This window comes from Procambarus clarkii, chromosome 79 (genome assembly GCF_040958095.1).
Source record: "Procambarus clarkii isolate CNS0578487 chromosome 79, FALCON_Pclarkii_2.0, whole genome shotgun sequence".
Lineage (NCBI taxonomy): Eukaryota > Metazoa > Arthropoda > Malacostraca > Decapoda > Cambaridae > Procambarus > Procambarus clarkii.
The window spans coordinates 3,701,642-3,729,387 of record NC_091228.1 but is presented as its reverse complement, the minus strand read 5'-3'; the positions used below and the strand labels follow the sequence as shown (position 1 = coordinate 3,729,387).

At 40.0% G+C, this 27,746-nt stretch overlaps 1 protein-coding gene across 2 annotated transcripts in view; it reads left to right on the top strand.

Moving 5' to 3' along the window:
• LOC123764516 (serine-rich adhesin for platelets-like) overlaps window positions 1-27,746 on the top strand; it is a 94,014-nt gene that overhangs the window by 34,940 nt on the left and 31,328 nt on the right. For both annotated transcript variants that reach the window (XR_011225042.1, XM_045752430.2), the window contains exons 4-5: window positions 4,894-5,483; window positions 15,737-27,262. Coding sequence is in view for 1 of the 2 variants with exons in the window: in XM_045752430.2 (XP_045608386.2) it covers window positions 4,894-5,483; window positions 15,737-27,262 (12,116 nt within the window). In the remaining variant the exon portion in view is untranslated. The remainder of the gene's footprint in view (window positions 1-4,893; window positions 5,484-15,736; window positions 27,263-27,746) is intronic.

Here is a 27,746-nt window from a genome sequence, read left to right as displayed (position 1 = left end):
AGATTCGTGTTAGAATTATTAATCTTACACTTTCGGTCATATTCAACAACCTACATACAGTACACATACTGTATATGTATGTATGTATACGACTGAAAGGGGGTAGAGATTAATGATTCTAACACGAATCTTCTCAATATTTCTTAGGTTGAAATTTACTCACCAAACTTGCAAGTTGTAAAATTAACTCCCAGAAGTTCATTTTCACACTTTATTAACATGGGCAGCTTATGTTCCCAAGAGTAGAATGGGAGTCACTGGATGCTGTCTTTGCATTGGCTCGGGGTCTTGAAGAGGCTAGAATGTAATTACGAGTATGTGTTAGCTGGTTGTTGATTGCTGGTCTAGTCGTCATAATATGTAGGGCCTCGCTGATGTCCAGTCTCTTGCTGCCGTTATACCTGTCAGTTATTTCAGTGTTTTTGTCAAGATGTCTCTGGTGATGGTCTGGTTGTGTGTGGAGATTTTATGTTCCTTGATGGAGCCCTGTTTTTTTCTGCATTGTCAATCACCGAGGCGAGAGTCCAAGACAACGGCGTCTCTCTCTAGGCGATTAGCAATGCACAAACAATAGGGCTGCATCAAGGAAAATATAATTTCTTCACACAACCAGATCATCACCAGAGACATCTTGACAAGCAACACTGAAATAATTGACAGGTATAACGACAACAGAAGACTGGACATCAGCAAGGCCCTACATATTAAGAAGACCAGACCAGCAATCAACAACCAGCTAACACAATTACATTCTACCCTCTTCAAGACCCTGAGCCAATGCAAAGACAGCATCCAATGACTCTACCCTTAGAAACATACGGTACCCATGTTAATATATTTAATACCCAACTAATACCTCCTATGTTATGCCTTTCATCAACTTGTTCTTTACCACCTCACCCTTACTTTGTCTTGGAAAAAGTAAGTTGTACCTTGTGAAATGTATCGGGCGTCAGACCATAATATAGTGTGAAAATGAACTTTGGAGAGTTAATTTTTGGATTTCCCTCAACAGTGAAGAAAAATACATGTATGTATAAGAAATATTGTACACCTGTATTGTGAAAATTTGTTAATCATTAATCTTACCCTTTCCGTCATATTGAACAACAGTGTTTAGAAGAATGACTGCTATATATTGATATATCATTATAAATATTATTATTTATTATACAGTATATATATGTATGTATATACAGTATATACATGTCTCATTGCATATTATATGCATGACAGCATATTCATTATTAACTATTTTCTGATTTAGGGCTTCTATCCCTCTTACTAGTACTCTTGCAACAGGGTTCAGCTGGAAGAGGAGTTCACTAAAAGTCATGTTCATTTTCAAGGTGAAGAAAAGGAATTTAATAACTGAAGAATGTATTACACCTATTGTAAAATCGCACGACGTTTCGAACCTGCACGGTTCGTTCTCAAGTGATGTTACAGTACAGAACATTATATTTTATACTAATAGTGGGTCAAGTGAATACAAATGGATCGAACAATGGAGTCAGGTGTAAACAATGGGTATACATTGGGTAGACATGAAAGAGAAAAGCTAAGGAACAGAAGGTTAAATAGAGTACATACAAAGATTAATCAAGCATAGTGAGCGTTGTTTGTCAAGCAGTGTCTTCTATGTTGACATCTTGACGTTCCGGTCTTGTTCTTACTCTCATGGTGGGTAGAGTAAATAGTTTTGTAATTTGAGTATTTATGGCAGGTTGTTCTGCTTTTATGTGGATTACTTCAAGAATTTGTAATCTTTTTATGTCTTGAGTTTTGTCTATTATACAAGTGTTTTTATTCAACATTTCTCTTGTTAGGATGATATCGTGGGCTTGTCTCATGTGATTCCTGGGGCCACTGGATTGAAGATGACAGGTCAAACGCCTCATCAGCTTGGTCGACGTCATACCTATGCATTTAGATTGAAGGTTACATCCTTCATGGGGGCAGGTGTACATGTATACAATGTTTGACTGCTGTAAATGGTGTTCATTTAGCTTTGGGCCGTTTTTTATAATGAGGTCGGTAGTTCTCTTTGTTTTGTAGAATATGATCAGGTCTATGTATTGGTTAGGAGTAATGCTTTTTACTCCTTTACGGATTATTTCTTTCATTACACATTCTTCTTCTTTATGTTCACTGTGCATGGTTGATTTGTAATAAAATTTTATTGTAGGTATTGTGGTTTCTGTTGCAGGTTCAGGATTGTACCATCGGTCCAAGTGTCTTCTTACAGCAGCGTTTATTTCTGTGTTGGTACTGTATACCCATTGTTCACCAATATAAGAGTTATTCTTTCAAACTCTCTACTAACGTTGCTCCATTCGGAGCAGTGGGTAAGCGCTTGACGAATATAAGCATTGGGAACGCTGGCTTTGTATCTTTGGGGGCACTCACTTTTAATGTTCAGGCATAATCCTATGTTGGTGGGTTTAGGCTTGGTGCTTAAAGCTGGTTGGTTACTGTTTTTGTTATTAGTACATGCAAGAATGGCAAACTGTTATTTTCACTATTTTCATGTGTAACTCTTGAGTACTCTCTCTCTAGATGGCTTTTTAGATTAATTATTTCATCAGAGTCTTTTACTATGACGAATATGTCATCCACATAACGGCAGTATACAGTTGGTTTTTGTCTGCTACTGAAGACTTCTGAAGACTACTGACGTCTTCGATGGTTCCCATATAAAAATTAGCAAATAACACTCCTAAGGGGGAGCCCATTGCTTTTCCGTCTATTTGTAGATGCATGTTCCCTTGCGGACTGATGAAAGGAGCTTCCTTTGTACATGCCTCGAGAAGACTCTTCAAGTGTGGCTCGGGTATGTCTAATTTGGGGGTGCTCTCATCTGTATACTCTGTCCAGTATCATTTCTATGGCTGTGTTGACTGGGATGTTGGTAAATAGGGATTCGACGGCCAGGGAAGCGATGATTCCATATTTGCTAATTTTTATATGGAAACCATCGAAGACGTCAGTAGTCTTCAGAAGTCTTCAGTAGCAGACAAAAACCAACTGTATATTGCCGTTATGTAGATGACATATTCGTCATAGTAAAAGACTTGGATGAACTAATTGATCTAAAAAGCCATCTAAAGAGAGAGTCAGTGCTCCAATTTACACATGAAAATAGTAAAAATAACAGTTTGCCATTCTTGGATGTACTAATAACAAAAACAGAAACCTCTTTAAGCACCAACGTATATACTAAGCCCACCAACATAGGATTATGCCTGAACGTTAAAAGTGAGTGCCCCCAAAGATACAAAGCCAATGTTCTCAATGCTTATATTCGTTGAGCACTTACCCACTGCTCCGAATGGAGCAACATGAGTAGAGAATTAGAAAGAATAACTATTATATTGGTGAACAATGGATATAGCAACACGGAAATAAACGCTGCTATAAGAAGACACTTGGACCGATGGTACAATCCTGAACCTAGAACAGAAACCACAATACCTCCAATAAAATTATATTACAAATCAACCATGCACAGTGAGCACAAAAAAGAAGAAAGAGTAATGAAAAAAATAATCTGTAAAGGAGTAAAAAGCATTACTCCTAACCAAAACATAGACCTGATCATATTCTACAAAACAAAGATGACTACTGGCCTCCTTATCAAAAACAGCCCGAAGCCGATGGAGAACCCTTTACAGCAGTCAAACGTTGTATACATGTACACCTGCCCCCATGAAGGATGTAACCTTCAAAGTACATAGGTATGATGTCGACCAAGCTAACGAGGTGTTTGACCTGTTATCTTATCCGGTGGCCCCAGGAATCACATGAGACAAGCCCAAAACATCATCCTAACAAGAGAAATGTTGAATAAAAACATTTGTATAATAGACGAAACCCAAGATGTAAGATTACAAATTCTTGAAGCAATCCACATAAAAGTAGAACAACCTGCCATAAATACTCAAATTACAAAACTATTCACTCTACCCACCATGAGAGTAAGAACAAGACCGGAACGTCAAGATGTCAACATAGAAGACACTGCTTGACAAACAACGCTCACTATGCTTGATTAATCTTTGTATGTACTCTATTTAACCTTCTGTTCCTTAGCTTTTCTTTCATGTCTACCCATTGTTTACACCTGACTCCATTGTTCGATCCATTTGTATTCACTTGACCCACTATTAGTATAAAATATAATGTTCTGTACTGTAGCATCACTTGAGAATGAACCGTGCAGGTTCGAAACGTCGTGAGACTTTACAATAGGTGTAATACATTCTTCAGTTATTCAATTCTTTTTCTTCACCTTGTAAACGAACATGACTTTTGGTGAACTCCTCTTCCAGCTGAACCCTGTTGCAAGAGTACTAGTAAGAGGGATAGAAGCCCTAAATCAGAAAATAGTTAATACGGAATATGCTGTCATATTCGGTGAGATATGCATAAATGACCTGTTGCCAGTATACACCAATATGTGTGTGTGTATATTTTCAGTTGTATATATATATGTATATATGCATGTATATATGTATGTATATGTATATATATGTATGTATATATATTATATATATATAAATTTATATATGTGTATATATTACATTTTAATCTTGTAATCAAAGTCAGTAAGCTTGTAATAAAAATATGATCTCATAAATGTTGAATTTTTAATTATAAGCTTGAAATTTAAAACTTAGAATCCCGGCACGCAAGTAGTTGGGTTGGCCTTGTGATATGCTGAGTAATGAGACATTGTTTTTTTATATGTTTTTTATAACTTTTATGGAAGCGTTGACTGATATAGTGTTTTGTTTACTTATGTATATGTTAATGTTTTGTTTAGACTATGTAGTAATGAAAGGCCAGTTGCAGAATACAGATGCACCTAACATGTTGCATTTCATCTGGCAGAAACTATAGGAGCATCTGCTGCACCATCTGAGGCAGCAAGTGCTACTCCTGCAGCTCACTCGCCCGAGGAAGCACCGAGTAGGGGCAGGGAAAGTGTAGGAAGCAGGAAGAGTAAGGAGAACAAGCACAGTGGCGATACTCGTACATCCAGACAAGATAAGAGTGTAACTGTTGCAGGTACTGCAACGTTCAATGTCACCACAGCCGTCCCCACGGTCAAGACTGTAGCAGCTCCCGCCATAAAGAATACCACAACATTTGCTCCTAGGGTTTCAGCAGTTTCCACCACTTCCAGAACGTCCCCAGCGTCTTCTGAGAGTGTTTCAACTCCAGCTGTCAAGACCACCACTACATCCATTGTTAAAACCAACCAGTCGTTAACTAAATCTTCATCTATTGTCTGTAATAGTGTTCCAGTCACTGCTGTTCCAGGTGTTAAACCGTTGGCTGGCAAACAGGTGTTTGCCAGACAAGGCACAGGCACACCAGATAGTGCAACTGCCCCTCTTTCTTCACCACAACACTTCACCTCATCCTCTGCTCATCCCACAACACCTAAGGAACGCCTTTTGGCCCCTCTAACTCTCAAGGTTTGCTGTGATGCGTCATTGATTATAATTTTTTTAGTTATTTTAAATTTTGTTGTTCAGTATTCATCAAAGTTAACCTGAAAGAACCCAAACACATATAATTTTAAAGTAACATTAAAGCCACTAATGAAAAGTGTTTCATTACGGACACTAATCATAGTTAAGAATGGCATTGATATTTATAATTACTTATCTCCAATAAGAATATGCTATATCTTTCATAGGATGATTTTGTTTATTGGTGTCCATGTAATGTCTGGAGAATACTATCGTGTATTTGCATGAAACTCGACACATGCGTACAGGGGTGCAAGGAAGGAAGTTTTTTATTACTATTGGGCTATGTAGTTCCTTGGTGAGTTTAAAAGCATTTTAACACATCGTTGGGGCGGGGGACACTTTGACCGTTAACAAATATTGAATAAGCATATCTGTACCAAACTACTTCACACATGTTCTGATGCTAAATGAATTCTGAGAGTAGACTCATTTATAATGATGGCTTGGAAAGTTTTTCACAGATTATTTTTTTTAGAGAGTACTGTATATTGCAAAAATATGTGTTGGAAATTATTATTATGTAACTTGTAGAACTATTTCATTTAGTACGTAAATTTCCATTATAATTAATTTAGTCATATGTTTACATTTCCATCATGCTCACAACTGCAGTAATGAAATTTCTTTAGAATTTTTTTTTTTTTTTAGCTTTTCAGAATCTGACTAGGATTTTCTAACATTTATGCAAGAATAATCACACAAATATGGGATTCAGTTATGCATTAGTATCCACAATGTAATAGAAACTAAATATCTGAGTATTTTTTTATATAAACACATTTTCAGGTTTACACCAAGTGTTCTTGAAAATGTTTTAATATGTGAAAGCTCTGTTTCATTTCTTTCCTTGTGAATACTTATACATATCCACATCCACCCATCCATCATCTACATTGTGTGCATTTCAAATTCCACAAATTGTGCGTAATATTTCATTCATTTGAACCATTGAGGGATTAAATGCAGGACTGAAAAATACAAAGCCACTACTGTACCAACCAAACCATCTATCTGGTTGTCAGTTGGAGTTTTAAACCTTGAGCACCATATCAGTGACTATTTGTACCCATTTCTTTATCATTGTCATAATTTTAAAACCATCAGTCTTATGAGTACAGTAATGACAGTTAATCTCTCTTATTATCTGAGCATTAAACTCAGTCTTGTAAAATATGAATTTCAATGTTCTACCTACAATGCCAAAATGCTTAAAATAAAAAGGTCCTAGAGACTACTTAGCTGGTAATAGGTTCCCCCACCAGTCCTATAATGGTTGGCAGAGTAAAGACATTTTTTAGGCTAGATTTTAACCCTTCTCGGGAGCCGGTCGGCCGAGCGGACAGCACGCTGGACTTGTGATCCTGTGGTCCTGGGTTCGATCCCAGGTGCCGGCAAGAAACAATGGGCAGAGTTTCTTTCACCCTTTGCCCCTGTTACCTAGCAGTAAAATAGGTACCTGGGTGTTAGTCAGCTGTCACGGGCTGCTTCCTGGGGATGGAGGCCTGGTCGAGGACCGGGCCGCGGGGACACTAAAAGCCCCGAAATCATTTCAAGATAACCTCAAGATAACCTACTATGGTTCAAGTGAATGAAATATTATTACCTCTGATTGTGCGAGCTTACAATTTATACAATGTGGAAATACTATTGTGGACTCCAGGAAAATTTGTCTCGGATTGACTACCAGCACACACATCCAAATGAGGGAAATTTAATTTACATAGATTAAATAGAGCAAAAGCTTAATCGTAACAGATTTGAAGAAATGGTAAAGGTATAGAAAGCCGTCCAAGTGGATAGGAATTATATGCAAAACGTTTGCATGTGTAAAATCAGAATACTGTACTAATATTCTACAATATTGTTTCTTTACATATAAAGTTTCAAACTGGATGATGACTAAATGAATAAAATCTTGAAAGAATGGCACACATCTTTGTTTAGCAGCCCAGCCAGTGTGGCGATTTAAAAAATCTCGGCACAGTTTTCATGAACAATACACTAGTTAAAATATTGGATCTTAACTCACTGTCTGTAGACTTTTGATAAAAAAAATATACAGTTGCCACAAATTGGGCATATGTATAGTCCACGTGTAATAACACAATATTGTTGATTGCCACACACTATCACATACCACCTCATACCAACCCACCACCACCACACACCACCCCATCACCACCACCACATACCACACTACCACTACCCCACCACCATAAACCATCACTACGTACCACCCCATTACTAACATACATCATCACCCTGGACCTCCCTACTGCTATCCGTACCATCATCACATACTTCCCCCCCCACAGTTGAACGGATATCGTTTATGATTTGTAGTCCATAGTAAATAGCAAATTTAATAGTAAACAGTAAATAGGTACCCGGGAGTTAGACAGCTGCTATGGGCTGCCTCCTGGGGATGTGTAACAAAAAGGAGGCCTGGTCGAAGACCCGGCAGCGGGGACGCTAAGCCCCCAAAATCATCTCAAGATAACCTCAAGATAGATACAGGATGAGAGCTATGTTCGTGGTGTCCCATCTTCCCAGTACTCTTTGTTGTATAACGCTTTGAAACTACTGATGGTTTTGGCCTCCACCACCTCACTTAATTTGTTCCAAATGTCTACCACCTATTTGCAAAAAGGAATTTTCTTATATTTCTTCAGTTGCTTTGTTTGGTTTAAATCTATGACCTCCTGTTTTTGAAGTTCCATGTCTCAGGGATTCTTCCTTATCAATTTTGTCAATTGGAGTGGAATGGATTGGAGTCCACTCCAGATCGCTCAATGTCCACGGTTGCCGGAACAGCCGTGGACAGGGAAAAAAAAAGGGAAAATTAGATAGTTTCATGCAGTGTGAAACCAACTGGGCTGTGGTGGATATGTGGGCCTCTGGGTTGCTCCAAGCAACAGCCTGGTGGACCAAACTCTCACAAATCAAGCCTGGCCTCGGGCCGGGCTTGGGGAGTAGAAGAACTCCCAGAACCCCATCAAGCAGGTATATGTGGGCCTGCGGGCCGCTCCAAGCAACAGCCTGGTGGACCAAACTCTCACAAATCAAGCCTGGCCTCGGGCCGGGCTTGGGGAGTAGAAGAACTCCCAGAACCCCATCAAGCAGGTACCCCACCACCACAGACCAAATCCTGGAGTATGTGGCCCCAGCATGGAGCCTGTACCTTGTTTAGCACCGGACTAAGCTGGATAAAGTTCAGAGGTATGCCACTAGGCTAGTCCCAGAACGAAGAGGCATGAGTTAAGAATAAAGGTTGCGTGAAATGCACCTCATATCGCTGGAAGACAGGAGAGCTCAAGGAGACATGATCACTACTTATAAAATTCTAAGAGGAATCGACAGGGGTAGATAAAGATAAATTGTTTAACGCAGGTGGTACACAAACAAGGGAACACAGGTGGAAACTGAGTGCCCAAATTAGAAAGTACCAGAGACATTAGAAAGAAGTTTTTCAGTGTCAGAGTAGTTAAATGGAGTGCATTAGGCAGTGATGTGGTGGAGGCTGACTCCATACACAGTTTGAAATGTAGATATGATAGAGCCCATTAGGCTCGGGAATCTGTACACCAGTTGATTGACAGTTGAGAGGTGGGACCAAAGAGCCAGAGCTCAACCCTCGCAAGCACAACGAGGTGAGTACAGACCCCCCCCCCCCACCACCACCACCACCACAGACCACCCTCACCCCCACCACCACCACCACCACAGACCCCCCCCCCCCCACCACCATCACCACCACCACCACCACCACCACAGACCCCCCCCACCACCACCACCACTACCACCACCACCACTACCACCACCACTACTACTACAGACCCCCCCCCACCACAGACCACCCCCCCCCCCCACCACCACCACCACAGACCCCCCCCCCCACCACCACCACCACAGACCCCCCCCACCACCACCACCACCACAGACCCCCCCACCACCACGAGAGACCCCCCCCCACCACAGACCACCCCCCCACCACAGACCCCCCCCCACCACAGACCCCCCCCCCACCACAGACCCCCCCCCCACCACAGACCCCCCCACCACAGACCCCCCCACCACAGACCCCCCCCCCCCACCACAGACCCCCCCTACCACAGACCCCCCCCCCCACCACAGACCCCCCCTACCACAGACCCCCCCTACCACAGACCCCCACCCCAACCACACAAACCACCACTACCACCACCACCACCACCAGCATAGTATGACACCACAAGCGTAGCTCTCATCCTGTAACTACATTAAGGTAATTCCACTTAGGTAATTACAGGCACACATTTATTTACTGTATTTATTTTATATTTTATATTGATTGGTAAATAGGTGAAAATTTTCTCTTCAGAGTATTTTTGGGTCATCACTGTTGGATGCCTTTCATCCAGAGAGGTAAGACAGCAACAGTGGCGACTTAATACTTGCATCCATGACTTTCTGTGGGGATTGGTAAAGGTTGGGTGCCTTAGTGGTAGGTATATATCTAGCTAATCTGTTGTACCTGTGCCAGTCGTGAAGGAAGTATATAGGTGCAGCATTAGGAACAGCTTAGAGAAAACAAAGTTATGTAGATACCCCAAGGCCAGCAAGTGAGAAAATGAACAGGAGATGTTATAAACAGATGGGGAACAGTGCACTCTCAGCAAAGATAATAACAATGGGAAATGAACTTCATATAGTTTATTAATTTCAAGATACAGTTGGCCACGTGCTTTATGAACTCGTTTTAAAAATACAGGTACCTGTTATCCAATTTGAGTTGGTTTGGATAAAAAAGTTTGAATAATTCGTGGGGCAAGCAGTCTGAATAAAAATGTGCAATGAAAATGGAACTAGTTTGCCCAGGGATCATATACAGTGCCACGAACATTGTTCATGGATGGCTTGGAAGCTTTAAACTCTGCCATTGCATTTAAGTACATTAGAGTACATGGTGAATGGCACTCTGCTGAGGTTACCTCATCTCCATTAATCTCCACTTCAGTCATCCCAACACGATCAGCCTCCACCTCCACTTTTGCTATCTAAATAACAAAGCTCCATCAACTATAATCTTTTAAGTTAATAAGTGGATCAGAACTTCTCATATTGGTCAGTACAAATAAAATACTGTAAAATTTCAGCAACGATATTGTCAACGTTTATCCCTAGCTTTTCAGGAAGACGAATCACTTAACCAAACACAACAGGTTATCCGTTTAGTCTCAGTTCCAAGGGATTCAGAAAGCATGTGGCTGTCTGCATTCAAACTAAAATTCGGACAAAAGGGACAACCATGGAAACGTAGCGTTTGTGTAGGCTGGGGGGGGGGGGGTTCAGACTCGATCAAATTGATCTTTAATCTCTGGGTGGTGCAGCTATTAACCCTCAAACTGTGCAAATTGTATACTGTACTGTATGCAATTTGAGTAAATGTCACTGAAATGTGCATGTCATATATATACAATTAAGGGGGCTGTGCACGATTTAAATGTCTCGCTGCTACATGGGATTCACATCAGCTTCCTCAGGGCTCTAGTAAACAGACACCATTTAAAAACAAAAATTGTAGATAATATTCCCAGGTATGAGAGCCTCGGTACCGAGTGAGCAATCAAGGCTTGTGCACGCAGCATGAGCTAACAGCACTGTTGTTCAGCTTGTGACAACAGCATTTTCTAAAAATGTCAAAATCCATATGTGACTGCTATTATTTAGCGATTGATAGCATTACAGAAGACCCCTGACTGTGATCAAAATTACCAGGATTCTGATAATAGCAGGATTGTGGTGATAATTAGCGCTGTGCGTAGTATGGTTGGAGGAATGTTCTTGGTGAGGGAGGTAGCGTCGTTTGCTGACTCTGTGGCAATCTATTATTGTCTGGACTCACCATACCTGCTTAGTGGTTCACTATGATGAACACAAATGTAGATACTTGTATATAACGTGTATATATAGTGTAATAACAGCAAAAGGAGTGTGTTGAGAGGAGACATTTTGGTGAGGGAGGTGGCGTCGTCTGCTGGCTGGTGAAACTTATTATGCTGTGTAGGGTAGCTACTATGTTGTTTTGACATCATACCAGCTTAGTTGTACAGTCATACCAGCTTAGTTGTACAGTTATGATGAACAAAACCTTAAAGTGAACAATTCCCAAGGGCTGTGACGAAGGTTCGAACTTACGTCCGAGAGGTGTGTATAAGGTGTGTATATAGTGTAATAACAGCACAAAGAATATGGTGGGAGGAATAATCTTGGTAAGGGAGGGACGTGTTGTCATCTGCTGACTCTGTACTGTATAGCAACCTGTTATTGTCTGGACTTACCCTACCAGCTTAGTGGTTCCCTGTGGTGAACACACAAATGTAGATACTTGTATATATTGTGTGTATATATTGTAATAACAGTAAAAGGAGTATGTTGCGAGGAGCCATTTTGACGAGGGAGTAGTTGGTGAGGAAGGGAGTGATGTGCTGTCGTCTGCTAGCTGCTGTGTCACATGAATTGCAGTTTTGTGTTTTCACTGTTTGGACATCATACCAGCTTAGTTGTACAGTTATGGTGAACAAAACATGTAGATACTTATATATAATGTCTGTATACAGTGTAATAACAGCAAAAACAGTATGGTGGGAGGAGGAATTTTGGTGAGTGAGGTGTTGAAGGATGGAGGGAGGTACCATCTGTTCGGTGGTGTGTGGCGGCCATTCTTGTTGTTTGGACTCGCCATACCAACTAGTGGTTTGTTATGGTGAACAAAACATGCAGATACTTATATATAATGTGTATATAGTGTAATTACAGCAAAACTGTTTGTTTATTGTTTTATGAACACCATAATTGAATCACTAATATGCACACAAATACTTTTGAGTATAGCGAGGAGTCACCCCTTTTATTATATCAATGTATCGCACTACACACTATTTAATAATATTACTGCAAAAAATCAGAGACATTGAAATAATTAGGTAGATGTAATAACTTTGTGGTGACTCCCGCCTGATAGCGCGGGTTGAGCTGACCGCCTCTGATGCTTAATCTGTCAACGCCTCAATTTTGCCAGACTTCCTTGCCTTATTGCAGCCAAAATATGTCGCCTAAGATTTTTTTGTCCGGGGACACAAATGAACACTTTTTTAAGAAAAAAATAGCTTTATTTCTTGTGCCTGGTGGTGGTGTAGGCTATTAATAGCAGTTCCTGTGGCACAGTGGTAACACACTCCTGGCGTTTCGCGAATGCTTTGGCCTGGGTTCGAATCCTGGCCGGGCGCCAATCCTTAACTGTAGCCTCTGTTCACCCAGCAGTAAATAGGTACCTGGTTGTTTAACGATTCGGCGGGGTCGTATTCCGGGGAAATTGGGATTGAGGACATGGCTGAAACGCAGTGTGTGCTAGTGGCTTTACAAGAATGTAAAACTGTTGTAATAGCTGAGCAGCCTGAGGGTTAATACCAGACAACATTGTTGTGCGCAAGAATTTTTTTTTTTATATATGCTAAGATTTGTAAAATATGTTCCCTGATCACGGGGGAAAAAACAACATTCGTAGATAACATATTTTGACCATGATAGGGTGAAGACGTCTGACAAGATACAGGTGCTGAAAGAGCGCACGTCCAGCGCCGGTCTCCTCCAACTGAGCCATCAGGCGAGAGTTGCAACAAAGATATTATTACCTAATTATTTCAATGTCTCCGATTTATAATTTCTCTATTTTATTTTTTATTTTTTTTTCAGTGATATTTTTATGTAACAAAATGTGTGAACCATTGCTTTACTCCAAAAAATGGTGTTCATATTGGTGATTCAATTACTTTGATCATGTGTTCACACACATTATACATACATACATGAACAAATCCACAAGGGCCATGACGAGGATTCGAACCTGCGTCCGGGAGTATCCCAGACACTGAACAGCAGTGCTGTTAGCTCACTCAATACTGAGGCCTTCACACCTGGGAATGGTACCCATGATTTGTTTTTAAATGGCATCTGTTTACTGGAGTCCCCAGTTTACTGATGTGAACCCCGTGTATCCGTGGGACTCTAAATCTTACGCGGTACTTTTAAAAAGAATATATATGATGTGCACCGTGCAGGTAGTTAGACCAAAATTGTAAAAAGAACATTTGGGAACTGAAACTCTCAAGTGCTGTACAATAGTGCAAGGAGAACAGAAAATAGAACAAATCATTGTTTAACCCTAGTAATGTTAATGAGAGTGGGAGAGGGAGATCGGAGTCGAGAGGAAATAAACTCCATAAGGGAATAGGCTAACACCAGTCTCGCATAAATAGGGTAACATTGGCATTATATAGGAAGCTAGCGAGCACTAAAACTACAGTTAAAAAAAAAACTACTATTTCATGGTATAGTGGTTATCTTGAGGTTATCTCGATGATTTCAGGGCTTTTAGTGTCCCAGAGGCCCGGTCCTCGACCAGGCCTCCACCCCTAGGAAGCAGCCCGTGACAGCTGACTAACACCCAGGTACCTATTTTACTGCTAGGTAACAGGGGCATAGGGTGAAAGAAACTCTGCCCATTGTTTCTCGCCGGCGCCTGGGATCGAACCCAGGACCACAGGATCACAAGTCCAGCGTGCTGTCCGCTCGGCCGACCGGCTCCCTTTATATAGGGTAATTTATATAGCCTAATGAAGCACAAAACTAAAACTTAAAATGCACAGAGGTTTGCAGTAAAGCCAGTGTGAGAATTAAGAGGACTAGAACTACAGGTAAAAGGGAACCAAGTCCTGCAAGTTTATAGGAAAGAAGTAACAGAGGTGTTATTATCACTACATAAAAGATACTGAGGGGAATAACACAAGACGAGCAAGGACGGACTCACTGTATTTGACAGAAAATATGACAAAAAGACATGGGTAGATGCTGGAAATACATGTAAACCAATTTGAGGAAGTGCTCGTATCTTTTATGGGTGGTCAGCAAGTGGAATGCACTGAAAGTCGTCATTGTGAAAACCACCTCGTCCACAATTTTGGGGCCAAATATGACAGAGCATTTGAATGACACAAAAGATAAAATATTACATCGGGTATAAGAAGGCTACTAATTGAAACAGTTCACTAAATTAAATTTAGTTCATTTATTATGCACCCCATACCCATCCTTTGGGCAGTAACGGAAGAGGTTAGGGCACATAATGGGCTCTGGAACTGAATCCTAAAATTCATTTAGATAGCAAGTTACAGTTTTGATAAGCTAGTTACGTAATTTTTAGTGAAATATTATGATAACGGGGGTTCGAGAATAACCACTAGTACTGTACAGTGTAAACTAAGGAACTAACATATGCAGTGAGCTAGTTTCATAATTTTATTTTCTTATCATGAATACAACTCGCCATCCAGTGGGCGATGGTGGAAAGGTTACAGTCGCCCGCATTTACTTCCTACAGTTAGCAAATTGGGGATATTTAGTTAAAATTTCTGGTAGTACAGTAAATCATTGTTATTGGCATAGTCAATGTTAGGTAAATACATGCAGGACAACTACCACATACTGGTACCATCACCACATAGAATATAACCCATATTTACAGTACCATCACCACTTTCAGTACCACCCACATTTACAGTACCATCATCACTTACAGTTCATCAACACACACATTATCATCTAGGGAAGTTCTCACATATACAGGTGGTCAACAGGTGAAATGCACTGAAAGGAGAAGTCATGGAAACCACATCAATCCACAACTTTATGGGTATATATGACATAACATTCAAAATTGAGAAAATTAAGCTTAAATCTAACTGGTGAAACAAGGATAGTAGGTGGGGTATCTCGTTATCCCTTTAGTCATTTTAGGCAAGCACGTTTATACACCTTGCACCTCTTGTTTTCCTTACCTCACTCTGGTTTTGTTCTGAGATATGCCAGTCTGTGGATACCTTTGTTGATTGCCCTAATGCAATTGAACTATATCAGTTATTATGGTGTATTATTATTGGAAGATAGAAACGTTTGTTCTGCTGTTTGTGATATTAATTATATTTACATTTTGTGCTGTATAGTTGGGTTGGTCACATAATTAAGTCTGACATAACTTTTTTTTTTTTTCTTGCCTCGATGAAATAATTTCAAGGTGGTTATAGTATGCCGTAATAACAGTGATCTTATTCCTGAAAAGTAAGAAGGGGCATTTGATTGCAACTTTGTTCCTTCAGGTTAAGAAGTTGAAGAGTGAGACATCAACAGTACCTAGTCCAGACACACCCTCGACCTCCTCAAACTGCTGCAGACCAAGCAGAAGCTCTGCTCGTGCTGCTCGAGTTTTGAGTAGAGTATCGCTTGAGGATTCAGAGGAAGAGGAGGAATCGGAGGAGGAACAACGTCACCAACCATCACGACGCTATCGAAAACGGCCTGGCAGACACTCTCAAGGCCACGAGGACCCAGATTACCAAGCTAGCCCTATTAGTGGTTCCCCACACAGTGATCTCAAAGACCGAGTGCCGTCTCTTAAGATTAAGTTACCTGACCCTGTGCCTATTCCTGTTGAAGAGAAACCAAAGAAAAAGATTGAAAGTTATAATAGTGATAAGAGTGAATTATCTCTTCTTATTGATACTAAGTGTAGACATATAAATAATTATAATAAAAAACCTGTAAATGATCAACCACATGAATCTGGTATAGGCCTACCTGAAGTGAGCTTACAGTCTAGTAGTGATAACAGTGCCTCTGGTAGTCACCAGAAACTGTGTAAGACATTAGTGAGTGAAAGTATTGATGATTCAAGTAATAGAAAGTTATTGGTAAAAGTCATTCCATCGGTGTCAGGACTTGGGACTTCCCTGAATAAGCGTGAGAATCGGCTCCCTGAGGAGAGTTTACAATTGCAGGAACCAAACTCTGCCAGTTTACAACCTATTGTCACATTGAAAAGATATCAAAGTGAACCCCAGTCTGATTCACAAATTACCAAAGAAAATATTGTTTTAATCTCTAAAGACTTCAAGCAGATTCCACAGATAGGTGAGGAACATACTATTGAGAGAGTGAGAGCACACTTACCTGATTCCGAGGTAGCAGGTGAAAGAAAAGAAACATATATAAATGATCGAGATAAAATCCCTAAATTAGAGGAAAGTGTGACTAGTGAAAGGACATTGGTTGCAAGTACTATACAGCAGGATATACCAAACTACAGTGAACATTTGAACCAACACACAGAAACTCACAAAATAAAGCTTACTATAGAACAGTGTTCGAAAGGTGTGAATATATGTAAAAAACAAACAGAAGAATTTCCCAAAAAACAATTAGTTGCAAATGATGACTCTAAAAGTACTTTTATTGGTAATGTAGATAATAGTTTAAAGAATGCCAGTAGATACTTGGATAAGGAGGAGACCTGTGTTCAAAAGGAGGTTCAGTCTGTAAAATATATTGCTGAAGGAAGTTCAGTATCTGAAAATCATTGTGATACCAATAGACAGTCAAAGGGGCTAATAGCAAGCACAGACAAATCCAGCATTCTCTTTGCATCAGCCCAAATAAAATCAACATTTTTACCACCTGGTAACGCAACATGTGAAACCACCTGCAGCCCATCTTCCGTAAATCTTAGTGGTCTTGTGTCACCAGTTGCATATACATCAGTTGATGCCAAATTTGAGAGTTTTGAAACTGATGATCCATCAAACAAATCTCATAGTAGAAAAACACTTCCAGACAGCCACATAAAGAAACGTACCTGTGGTGACAGGGATTCGGGTATAAAGAGCATAGACGAAGTTCTTTGGTCTCCAAGTGGAGAGATAATAAGTAAGAAAAACACACCAAAAAATGAATTGGTGCCACATGCTCCACCTATCAACCCATTACGCAAAGCATCTAGCATACCAACTGGCCCATTGAAGACTAAAATTTGGGAAAAGTTACTAGATACTGCTCAGAAAAAAGGAGATAACACAAAGGAACCTTCTAAAGAAGCCCTCAAAGAATTAAGAAGTGAAACTGGCAAACAATCAGAACATTCTAATGAGATTTCTCATTTAGAAATTGTGAGGTCTGAAAAAAGTAATGTTGAAAAGGATTCTCCTGTTGAAAGACAGTTAAGTGTAGAATTAAATGCTGATTTGCAAGGATTGAAGGAAGTTTCAGGAAGTTGCACAATAGTATCTTCCTTTGCAAATCAAGACAAAGTATCACAAGAATCTTCAGTGTCAAAAGAACTTGAATGTGAACAGAATGCTCACAACTTAAGTATCTTGCATACTCAAAGCTCTGTAAGTAAAGGAAGAGGAACTGAATTACAGTTTGCTGAAAATAGACATATTACAAGTAATAAGGAAGTTATAGAACCATCCCAAGATTTTATTTTTACCAAGGAAGAGGCCCAAGATTGGCAAACAAATCTGAGAAATAAAGATAATTCAGAATCTTTAGGTTCAGATATATTAGTAGAAGAGGCAAAATCTGAAGATCATACAGAAAGAACGAACTTCCCTGAAGAGCAAGTTGCTTCTGTTGAACCGACAGATTCATTTAAACCAGAGAATGAAACAAGTGATCTGATTTGTCTAAAAAGCAGCCAGGAACCAAAGTTTTCTGTTCCTTATAGTGAAGTGAAATCTAATGATTATTCCAGTATTCAAACATTAAATAGTCAGACAGAGATTTGTACACAAAAATTATCAGATTTAGAAGTGAATAATCCCATATCAAATAAGGAAGAATTTTCACTACTCACAGACTCTAATATTTTCAGTAACAACGAAGGTCTTATATCTAATATTAAAGTTGCTTCAGATGGAAGAGAATTAAATTCAGCTTTCAAATTAAATTATACCGTTGTAAGTGGTGGGGACAAATTTATTTCGGAAACAAAAATTGTTGTTAGGAAAAATGAAGAAAAGTCTGTTTCATCTGTATTGCCTCTTCTAACAAGTGAGGGCAAATCTGTGTCAGACACAAACTCTTCTACGGTGAATGAAGAAAAGTGTTTATCTATCCAAAAACCTACATTTCAAAGTGAGGAGACATCATCTCTAGTCGACTTAAAATTTGTTGAATCCAGAAGTGTGAATAAATTTTCTCCCGAAACTAAACCTATTTCATCGACAAGCAAAACAACACCAGTATTGGAAGACCCTGAACCAGTTCAGTCAAGGAAAAGTGAAAAGTTTTCAATAGACAGGGTTCTTGATAAATCAATTGGAGAGAAAACATATGAGCCATACACAAAATCTGTTTCGTCGGGTGAGAATAAATTTTATTCCGACACTGCACCTTTTGAATTAGGTGAAAAGAAATCTGCTACAGACACTGAATTTCTTACAGTAAAAAGTGAGGAAAATTCCAGAAACCCTGAAGTAGATCAATGTAAAGAGGAAAAATTTGCTCCAAATGCTAAATCTCTTGTAATAAACACTGAGGAAAACTTTACTTCAGACAAGGAGTCTTATCAATCAAGTAGTGAGAGAACATATGATTCATGCACTAATTCTGTTGTGTTGAGCGAGAAAAAATCTGATCCCGACTCTATAACTGTTGCAGTAGAAAGCGATGAAAATTCTGTAGAGAGAGAGAAACCCGAATATAGGAGTAAAAGAATTTCTCCAGATACTGAGCCTTTCATATTCAATGACGACAAATCTGCTTTAGATACTGTACTTGTTACATATGCTAGTGAGAAAGTAGAAAGGGAAGTAGTAGAAGAGGAAGTAGATCATTCAAATAGTAACGAAAACTGTGATCCAGATACTAAGCCTTTTATATTAAGTGATCAAAAATCTAATCAAGATATAAAACATTTAATATTAAGGGAGGAAAGATCTACTTCAAACACTGCATCTCTTACAAGAAGTGAACAGAATTATACAATATACAGGGAACCCAGTCAGTCAAGTAGTGAGGAAAGAGCTGATCCAGACACTGTTCCTGTTACATTAATTGTTGAAAAAGCTGGGCCAGATACTATACCTGCTCCAGACACTGAGCCTGTTGCAGTAAGTGAGGAAACAGCTGATCCAGACACAGCACCTGTTGCAGTAAGTGAGGAAACAGCTGATCCAGTCACAGCACCTGTTGCAGTAAGTGAGGAAACAGCTGATCCAGTCACAGCACCTGTTGCAGTAAGTGAGGAAACAGCTGATCCAGTCACAGCACCTGTTGCAGTAAGTGAGGAAACAGCTGATCCAGTCACAGAACCTGTTGCAGTAAGTGAGGAAACAGCTGATCCAGACACTGAACCTGTTGCAGTAAGTGAGGAAACAGCTGATCCAGACACTGAATCTGTTGCAGTTAGTGAGGAAACAGGTGATCCAGACACTGTACCTGTTGCAGTAAGTGAGGAAACAGCTGATCCAGACACTAAACCTGTTGCAGTAAGCGAGGAAACAGCTGATCCAGACACTAAACCTGTTGCAGTAAGTGAGGAAACAACTGATCCAGACACTGAGCCTGTTGCAGTAAGTGAGGAAACAACTGATCCAGACACTAAACCTGTTTCAGTAAGTGAGGAAACAACTGATCCAGACACTAAACCTGTTGCAGTAAGTGAGGAAACAACTGATCCAGTCACAGAACCTGTTGCAGTTAGTGAAGAAACAGGTGATCCAGACACTGAACCTGTTGCAGTAAGTGAGGAAACAGCTGATCCAGACACTGAATCTGTTGCAGTAAGTGAGGAAACAGGTGATCCAGACACTGTACCTGTTGCAGTAAGTGAGGAAACAGCTGATCCAGACACTGAATCTGTTGCAGTAAGTGAGGAAACAGGTGATCCAGACACTGTACCTGTTGCAGTAAGTGAGGAAACAGCTGATCCAGACACAGAACCTGTTGCAGTTAGTGAAGAAACAGCTCATCCAGTCACAGAACCTGTTACAGTAAGGGAGGACACAGCTGATCCAGACACAGAACCTGTTACAGTAAGGGAGGAAACAGGTGATCCAGACACTGAACCTGTTGCAGTAAGTGAGGAAACAAGTGATCCAGACACTGAACCTGTTACAGTAAGGGAGGAAACAGCTGATCCAGACACTAAACCTCTTACAGTAAGTGAGGAAACAGGTGATCCAGACACTGAACCTGTTGCAGTAAGTGAGGAAACAAGTGATCCAGACACTGAACCTGATACAGTAAGTGAAGAAACTGGTGATCCAGACACTGAACCTGTTGCAGTAAGTGAGGAAACAGGTGATCCAGACACTGAACCTATTACAGTAGGTGAAGAAACAGGTGATCCAGACACTGAACCTGCTACAGTAAGGGAGGAAACAGCTGATCCAGACACAGCACCTGTTGCAGTAAGTGAGGAAACATCTGATCCAGAAACAGAACCTGTTGCAGTAAGTGAGGAAACAGCTGATCCAGAAACAGAACCTGTTGCAGTGAGTGAGGAAACAGCTGTTCCAGACACTGAACCTGTTGCAGTAAGTGAAGAAACAGCTGATCCAGTCACAGAACCTGTTGCAGTAAGTGAGGAAACAGGTGCTCCAGAGACAGAACCTGTTACAGTAAGTGAGGAAACAGGCGATCCAGACACAGAACCTGTTGCAGAAAGCGAGGAAACAGCGGATCCAGTCACAGAACCTGTTGCAGTAAGTGAAGAAACAGCTGATCCAGTCACAGAACCTGTTGCAGTAAGTGAAGAAACAGCTGATCCAGTCACAGAACCTGTTGCAGTAAGGGAGGAAACAGCTGATCCAGACACAGAACCTGTTGCAATAAGTGAAGAAACAGCTGATCCAGTCACAGAACCTGTTGCAGTAAGTGAAGAAACAGCTGATCCAGACACAGAACCTGTTGCAGTAAGGGAGGAAACAGCTGATCCAGACACAGAACCTGTTGCAGTAAGTGAAGAAACAGCTGATCCAGTCACAGAACCTGTTGCAGTAAGTGAAGAAACAGCTGATCCAGACACAGAACCTGTTGCAGTAAGTGAGGAAACAGCTGATCCAGACACAGAACCTGTTGCAGTAAGTGAAGAAACAGCTGATCCAGTCACAGAACCTGTTGCAGTAAGTGAAGAAACAGCTGATCCAGTCACAGAACCTGTTGCAGTAAGTGAAGAAACAGCTGATCCAGACACAGAACTTGTTGAAGTTAGTGAGGAAACAGGTGATCCAGACACAGAACCTGTTGCAGTAAGTGAAAAAACAGCTGATCCAGACACTGAACCTGTTGCAGTAAGTGAAGAAACAGCTGATCCTGTCACAGAACCTGTTGCAGTTAGTGAGGAAACAGCTGATCCAGACACAGAACCTGTTGCAGTTAGTGAAGAAACAGCTGATCCAGTCACAGAACCTGTTGCAGCAAGTGAAGAAACAGCTGATCCAGACACAGAACCTGTTGCAGCAAGTGAAGAAACAGCTGATCCAGACACAGAACCTGTTGCAGTTAGTGAGGAAACAGCTGATCCAGACACAGAACCTGTTGCAGTTAGTGAAGAAACAGCTGATCCAGACACAGAACCTGTTGCAGTTAGTGAAGAAACAGCTGATCCAGTCACAGAACCTGTTGCAGTAAGTGAAGAAACAGCGGATCCAGACACAGAACCTGTTGCAGTAAGTGAAGAAGCAGCTGATCCAGACACAAAACCTGTTGCAGTAAGTGAAGAAACAGCTGATCCAGTCACAGAACCTGTTGCAGTTAGTGAGGAAACAACTGATCCAGACACAGAACCTGTTGCAGTAAGTGAAGAAACAGCTGATCCAGACACAGAACCTGTTGCAGTAAGTGAAGAAACAGCTGATCCAGACACAGAACCTGTTGCAGTAAGTGAAGAAACAGCTGATACAGACACTGAACCTGTTGCAGTTAGTGAGGAAACAGTTGATCCAAACACTGAACCTGTTGCAGTTAGTGAGGAAACAGTTGATCCAGACACTGAACCTGTTGCAGTTAGTGAGGAAACAGGTGATCCAGACACTGTACCTGTTACAGTAAGTGAGGAAACAGGTGCTCCAGAAACTGTACCTGTTTCAGTCAGTGAGGAAACAGGTGCTCCAGACACTGTACCTGTTACAGTAAGTGAGGAAACAGCTGATCCAGACACAGAACCTGTTGCAGTAAGTGAGGAAACAGCTGATCCAGACACAGAGCCTGTTGCAGTAAGTGAGGAAACAGCTGATCCAGACACAGAACCTGTTACAGTAAGTGAGGAAACAGGTGGTCCAGTCACTAAACCTGTTGCAGTAAGTGAGGAAACAGCTGATCTAGACACAGAGCCTGTTACTGTAAGTGAGGAAACAGCTGATCAAGACACAGAACCTGTTACAGTAAGTGAGGAAACAGGTGGTCCAGTCACTAAACCTGTTGCAGTAAGTGAGGAAACAGCTGTTCTAGACACAGAACCTGTTGCAGTAAGTGAGGAAACAGCTGATCCAGACACAGAACCTGTTACAGTAAGTAAGGAAACAGCTGATCAAGACACAGAACCTGTTACAGTAAGTGAGGAAACAGGTGATCCAGTCACTAAACCTGTAACAGTAAGTGAGGAAACAGGTGATCCAGACACTGAACCTGTTACAGTAAGCGAGGAAACAGGTGATCCAGTCACTAAACCTGTAACAGTAAGTGAGGAAACAGGTGATTCAGACACTAAACCTGTTACAGTAAGTGAGGAAAAAGTTGATTCTGAGATTATTCCTGTTGTCACAGTAAGTGAGGACAAAACTAGTCGAGACAGTAAACCTGTCGCAGTACGTGAGGAAAAAGTTGATTCCTGCAGTAAACCCGTTTCATTAAGAAGTGTAGAAAATTATGCTGACAGAGAACCTGACAAACTATGCAGCTGGATAAAATCTGATCCATGTACTGAACCTGCTGTTATATCCAAAAGTGGGGAAAATTCTACTCCAGATAGGATCTCTGACGAGTCAGGTAGCAAGGAAAAGTTTGAGCCAGGTATTGAATCTATTGGACTAAGGAAGGAAAGTTTTTCTCAAGATGCTAAACCTTTTCAATTAAGTGTGGTAATTTCAGTTCCAGAAACTAGAAAAGTTTCATCAAGTGAAGAAAAATATAACTCTGGCAATAAACGTATTAAATTAAGTGAGGAAGATTTAACATTAGATGGTAAAAAGCATAAATCCAAAAGTGATAAAAAGCCTTTCTCAGCTCATGAAATTTCTGCATCACAAAAAGACGATTCTTTTAATGCCAAGTTTGATAAATTAATCGAGGAAATATTTGCTCCTGAAACTGAACCCGTTTTATTGAGCGAGGAAAACGACAACTCTGAAGCAAACCCTAAACAAACCAGTACGAAGGATGAGCTTCTCTTGTATGACAAACCTGTTGCATTAAGAAGTGATGAGAAATCTACTGTAGAAATTACAAGAGCAGGTTTATCAGTAAGTGAGGAAATACCCTATCCTGATATTAAACTTGTTGCATTAAGAGGCCAGGAAAGCTCAGCTTCAGACCACAAGTCTGACAATTCAATAAACTTGGAAAAGCTCGTCTTAGAGCACCAATTTGTTCCTTCAGTTTCCTCAGGAAGTGAGGGAGAACCAATTTTACACAACGCATCTGTTGTGCTATTAAAGAAGGAAACAGGTTTTGCAACAGAATCTGTAGCAAGAAGTGAAGCAGGGTATTATTCTGAAGCATCATCAGGTGTACCAGAGAACAAAGATAACTTAACAAAGAAGGAAGAATCTGGTGTAGATTCAAAAGGTGTTGGTATTACTTGTAAAGCCAAGTCAGTTTTAGAATTAAAATATAGTGAATTGAGAACAGACAGATCAAAGTTAAAATCAGCTGAAATAAACTGTAATCTAGAGGCTTCCTCACAAAAAAAAGTATTTAATGCTAAACATCAATCGACTTCAGATTCGAGGGTAACTGAACACGCTTGTAAATTAAAGTCTTCTTTTGACTCTGAAAACAAACCAGCTGAATCTAGATCTGAGGTAGAGTTTGTTTTAGAAGGTGCTGCTGAAGCAAGAACAAAAGAAACTAAACTTGACATTCACTCTATATCACAATCAAATGCATCAAAATTTACACCCAGAGTAGAACCTTTAGTGGAAGCGAAAGAAAGTGTTGACAGTATTAAAGTTGAAAGTTTTGATAAGGAAGGTGATAAAAGTGTAAGTAAAAACACTAAGGCAGATTATTCTTGTGGGTCAGAAATAAAGGAGCATCATACACTTTGTAAGGAGTCTGTTATAAGTAACCCTCTTCGTAGTGAAGATAACGCTACTACTAAAGCGAGTGAATCTTTTATATTAAGTGAAAAAGAGCCTCAAGTGATTCAAGAAGTTGGTACTGTCTCTAATAAGAGCTTTTCTGCAGAATTGACACCTTGTGTTCAAAGTTCACATATAACTTCCCCCCCATGTGTAATTCAGTCAAACTCAGTGTGTAAGTCTACTCAAGAATCAAAATCATTTGGAAATTGTAATCCAATATTTGAATTTAGAAGTACAGTTAATAAATCTCCTCACCTTGATATAAGTCAAGAACAAGTCTCTCCTCTAATCAGCAAACAGAAACTTGAAAGCTTGGTCAACCTTGACCAAAAATTTCAAGATCAAACTCATTTGAGTAATACTTGTTACAAGACTTCAGACACTGTTCAAGAAACTAAAACAGGTGTATCAGAAAAGTCAGTTTTCGAGGAATTGGAAGCTAGTCCAAGAAAAACTAAAGAATTATCGACTATCCATCAGACAAAAGTTGGGTGTTTAGGAAACTCTGGTTATATTGCTACTCTTCCTAATAAGGAAGTATTTTCTTCTATCATAGATGGAAGTGTAGGCAGTTCTGACGAGAAAATCACAGCTTGTCAAGACAGCTTAGTTATAGAAACAGGGAGAAAACGTGCAGATTCAGAAAAGCATTGTGTTAAAGAAAAGGATTCTAGTAAATTTGATACTATAGCAACATACAAGTCTGATGGACCAGGATGTTCTATGTCATTCAGTAATAGCATAACTCAGGATAGAGAATTAAATAAAAGCACCTACATTAACCTGACTAAAAATACTTTACTCCCGGGTGAGATTTACCTGGAAAGTGCGGAAAGCGAGTTAAAATTGATTCATAGCAACTCTCAAGGCTTAACAAGTGCACCCCATACAAAGGAGGAAGTGGTTACTGAAAAATTTAAGTTTAAAACTGTTGATAAATTTTCAGGTTCCAAGAATACAGAGAACTTTATTGAACAGGAAGGTAAACACAAATCTTCAATCAGTAGATTTTGGGAAATACCAGGTGGAAAGTCTGCACCCCTTAAAAGCTCAATTCCTCTTTCAAGTGAAACTGTTACAAACTACAAAAACCAAAGCCCGACTCTAGACTGCACACCAACAGAAGAAAAAGTTCAGCTTGTTGACAATCTCCGATCCACAAAGAGCATTAGCCCTTGTAGTTTAGAGACTCTAAAAGAAGTAGCTTACTGTGCTGATAGCTCAGCATCTGCAAAAGAGAAGAATTGTCATGTTCATAATTCCACAACAAAACAAAAAATAATTTGTCCTGTTAGTAAATCTGCAACAAGTACCGAGATCAACCTTGTTTCAAGTGAACCAACCACAGTTCAGTCAGAAACTAATTCTGCTGTGTGTGGTACAGTTAGTACGACTGAAACACACTCGCTGGTAAGGATAGCAACTGCAAAACATTTAAAAACTGAGGTAGTTCAGAGTGACACCAAAAGTAGTATTCAACCAGTTGTAAGTCCAGCAGATACAGATTCATTTGCTAATACAGCAGTCACAGACAAGTCAGAAGCTCATCCTGTTGTCAGTGCTGCAGCAACTAACTCTGAAGACAATTCTTTTGTAAAGTCTGAATCCAGAAAACAGTTACAAATAGGAACTGCTGAGACTGACACATATCAGCATTTAGATGCAGTGACCTCAAGAATAGGAGCTGACAACATTAAGAGGGAAGGGACTACAAAGGTAGAATTTGGTTTAGTTGGTAGCACAACTTTCTCAAAAAAAACAGCGTGTCCTGTTATTAACACACAAATCTGTTCGCTTGGACCAGAAGCCACAAAGACAGACGTGTTACCAATTGTTAGCACAACAAACACACACACAAATTTGTTGAGTGTTAATACTGCTGCAAAGTCTGAAATATTCACAACTGTTACACAGACAGCAGTTACTTCGTTTGGGGGTACAGGAGCCCCGAACATAGGTCTCTCGGTTGATAGCACAGAAATTACAAAGGCTGAAGTCTTGCCAGTTGTTTGTACAGAATCCACAACTTATCCAATTATTGAAGTATTGTCTTCAGAGAAGACTGAAGATCCTAAAATAAGTGCATCTTCAGAATCATCCTTAGTTAACAAGGAATCTACAGACTCAAAATTCAGTTGTCTTAAAGTCGGCACTTCGTCTTATTCAAACCCAGCTTCGGTCGAGAGGGCTTTGTGTTCACCAAAGGTTTTATTAGTATCTTCAGATAACGTGCACAAGAGTAATAGCGGTGAAATAAAGTGGGACTTTGAAAAAACAAATCCAGATTCCGAAAAAGATACAATTGAAGTGAGTGGAGAAAAATATAAAGTGCAGAGGGAGAAGAGAGAAAACGTTGATCTTCATAGCATAGCAGTATCCAAAAGGCACATTGAAAAATTAAGGGAAATCGGTAGCTTGATACCTCTGGAGTTGGGTTGTGTTAGCAGCAAGGACTCGGAGACGGTCCCACCTCCAGTGTCTTCAAATATTGTCACAGATTTCTCCTTGGATCACTGCAGTGAAATATCCTTGATCTCAGAGGTAAGCTGTTCACTAGCTAGTGAGATTAGGTATTTCCAATAGAATACCTTATTTTTTTTATGCACAGTTATGAATAGGCTTAAACCACCACCTACATTGCATATACAAGCTTTTATTTATACATTATTTTGAAAAAGGTTATATAAAAAAAAAATTATAATTCAGTAAAATATAAAAAAAATTGCATAGTAATGTACTGCATCAAATTGACAATTATCTTACCAGGAGCAGTCAAAGGTGGTTTTTCCTCACATCAAGCACAATTAGGCAAGTTCAAACACTATCATGACCAATAGTGTGTGTACTTGCAAGAAGGTGCAGTTTCAAAAAAGACATCACAATATGCAATTGTCATGCAGTCACCATTTTCTGTGTAGGATAGAGCAAAGAAATCCTAGGTTAACATTTTGGTTCGAAAATTGAGAGTTTGATACTGTGTGCTCCCACTCAAATGTATTTCCTCCCTCCATTCCATCCTGAATTC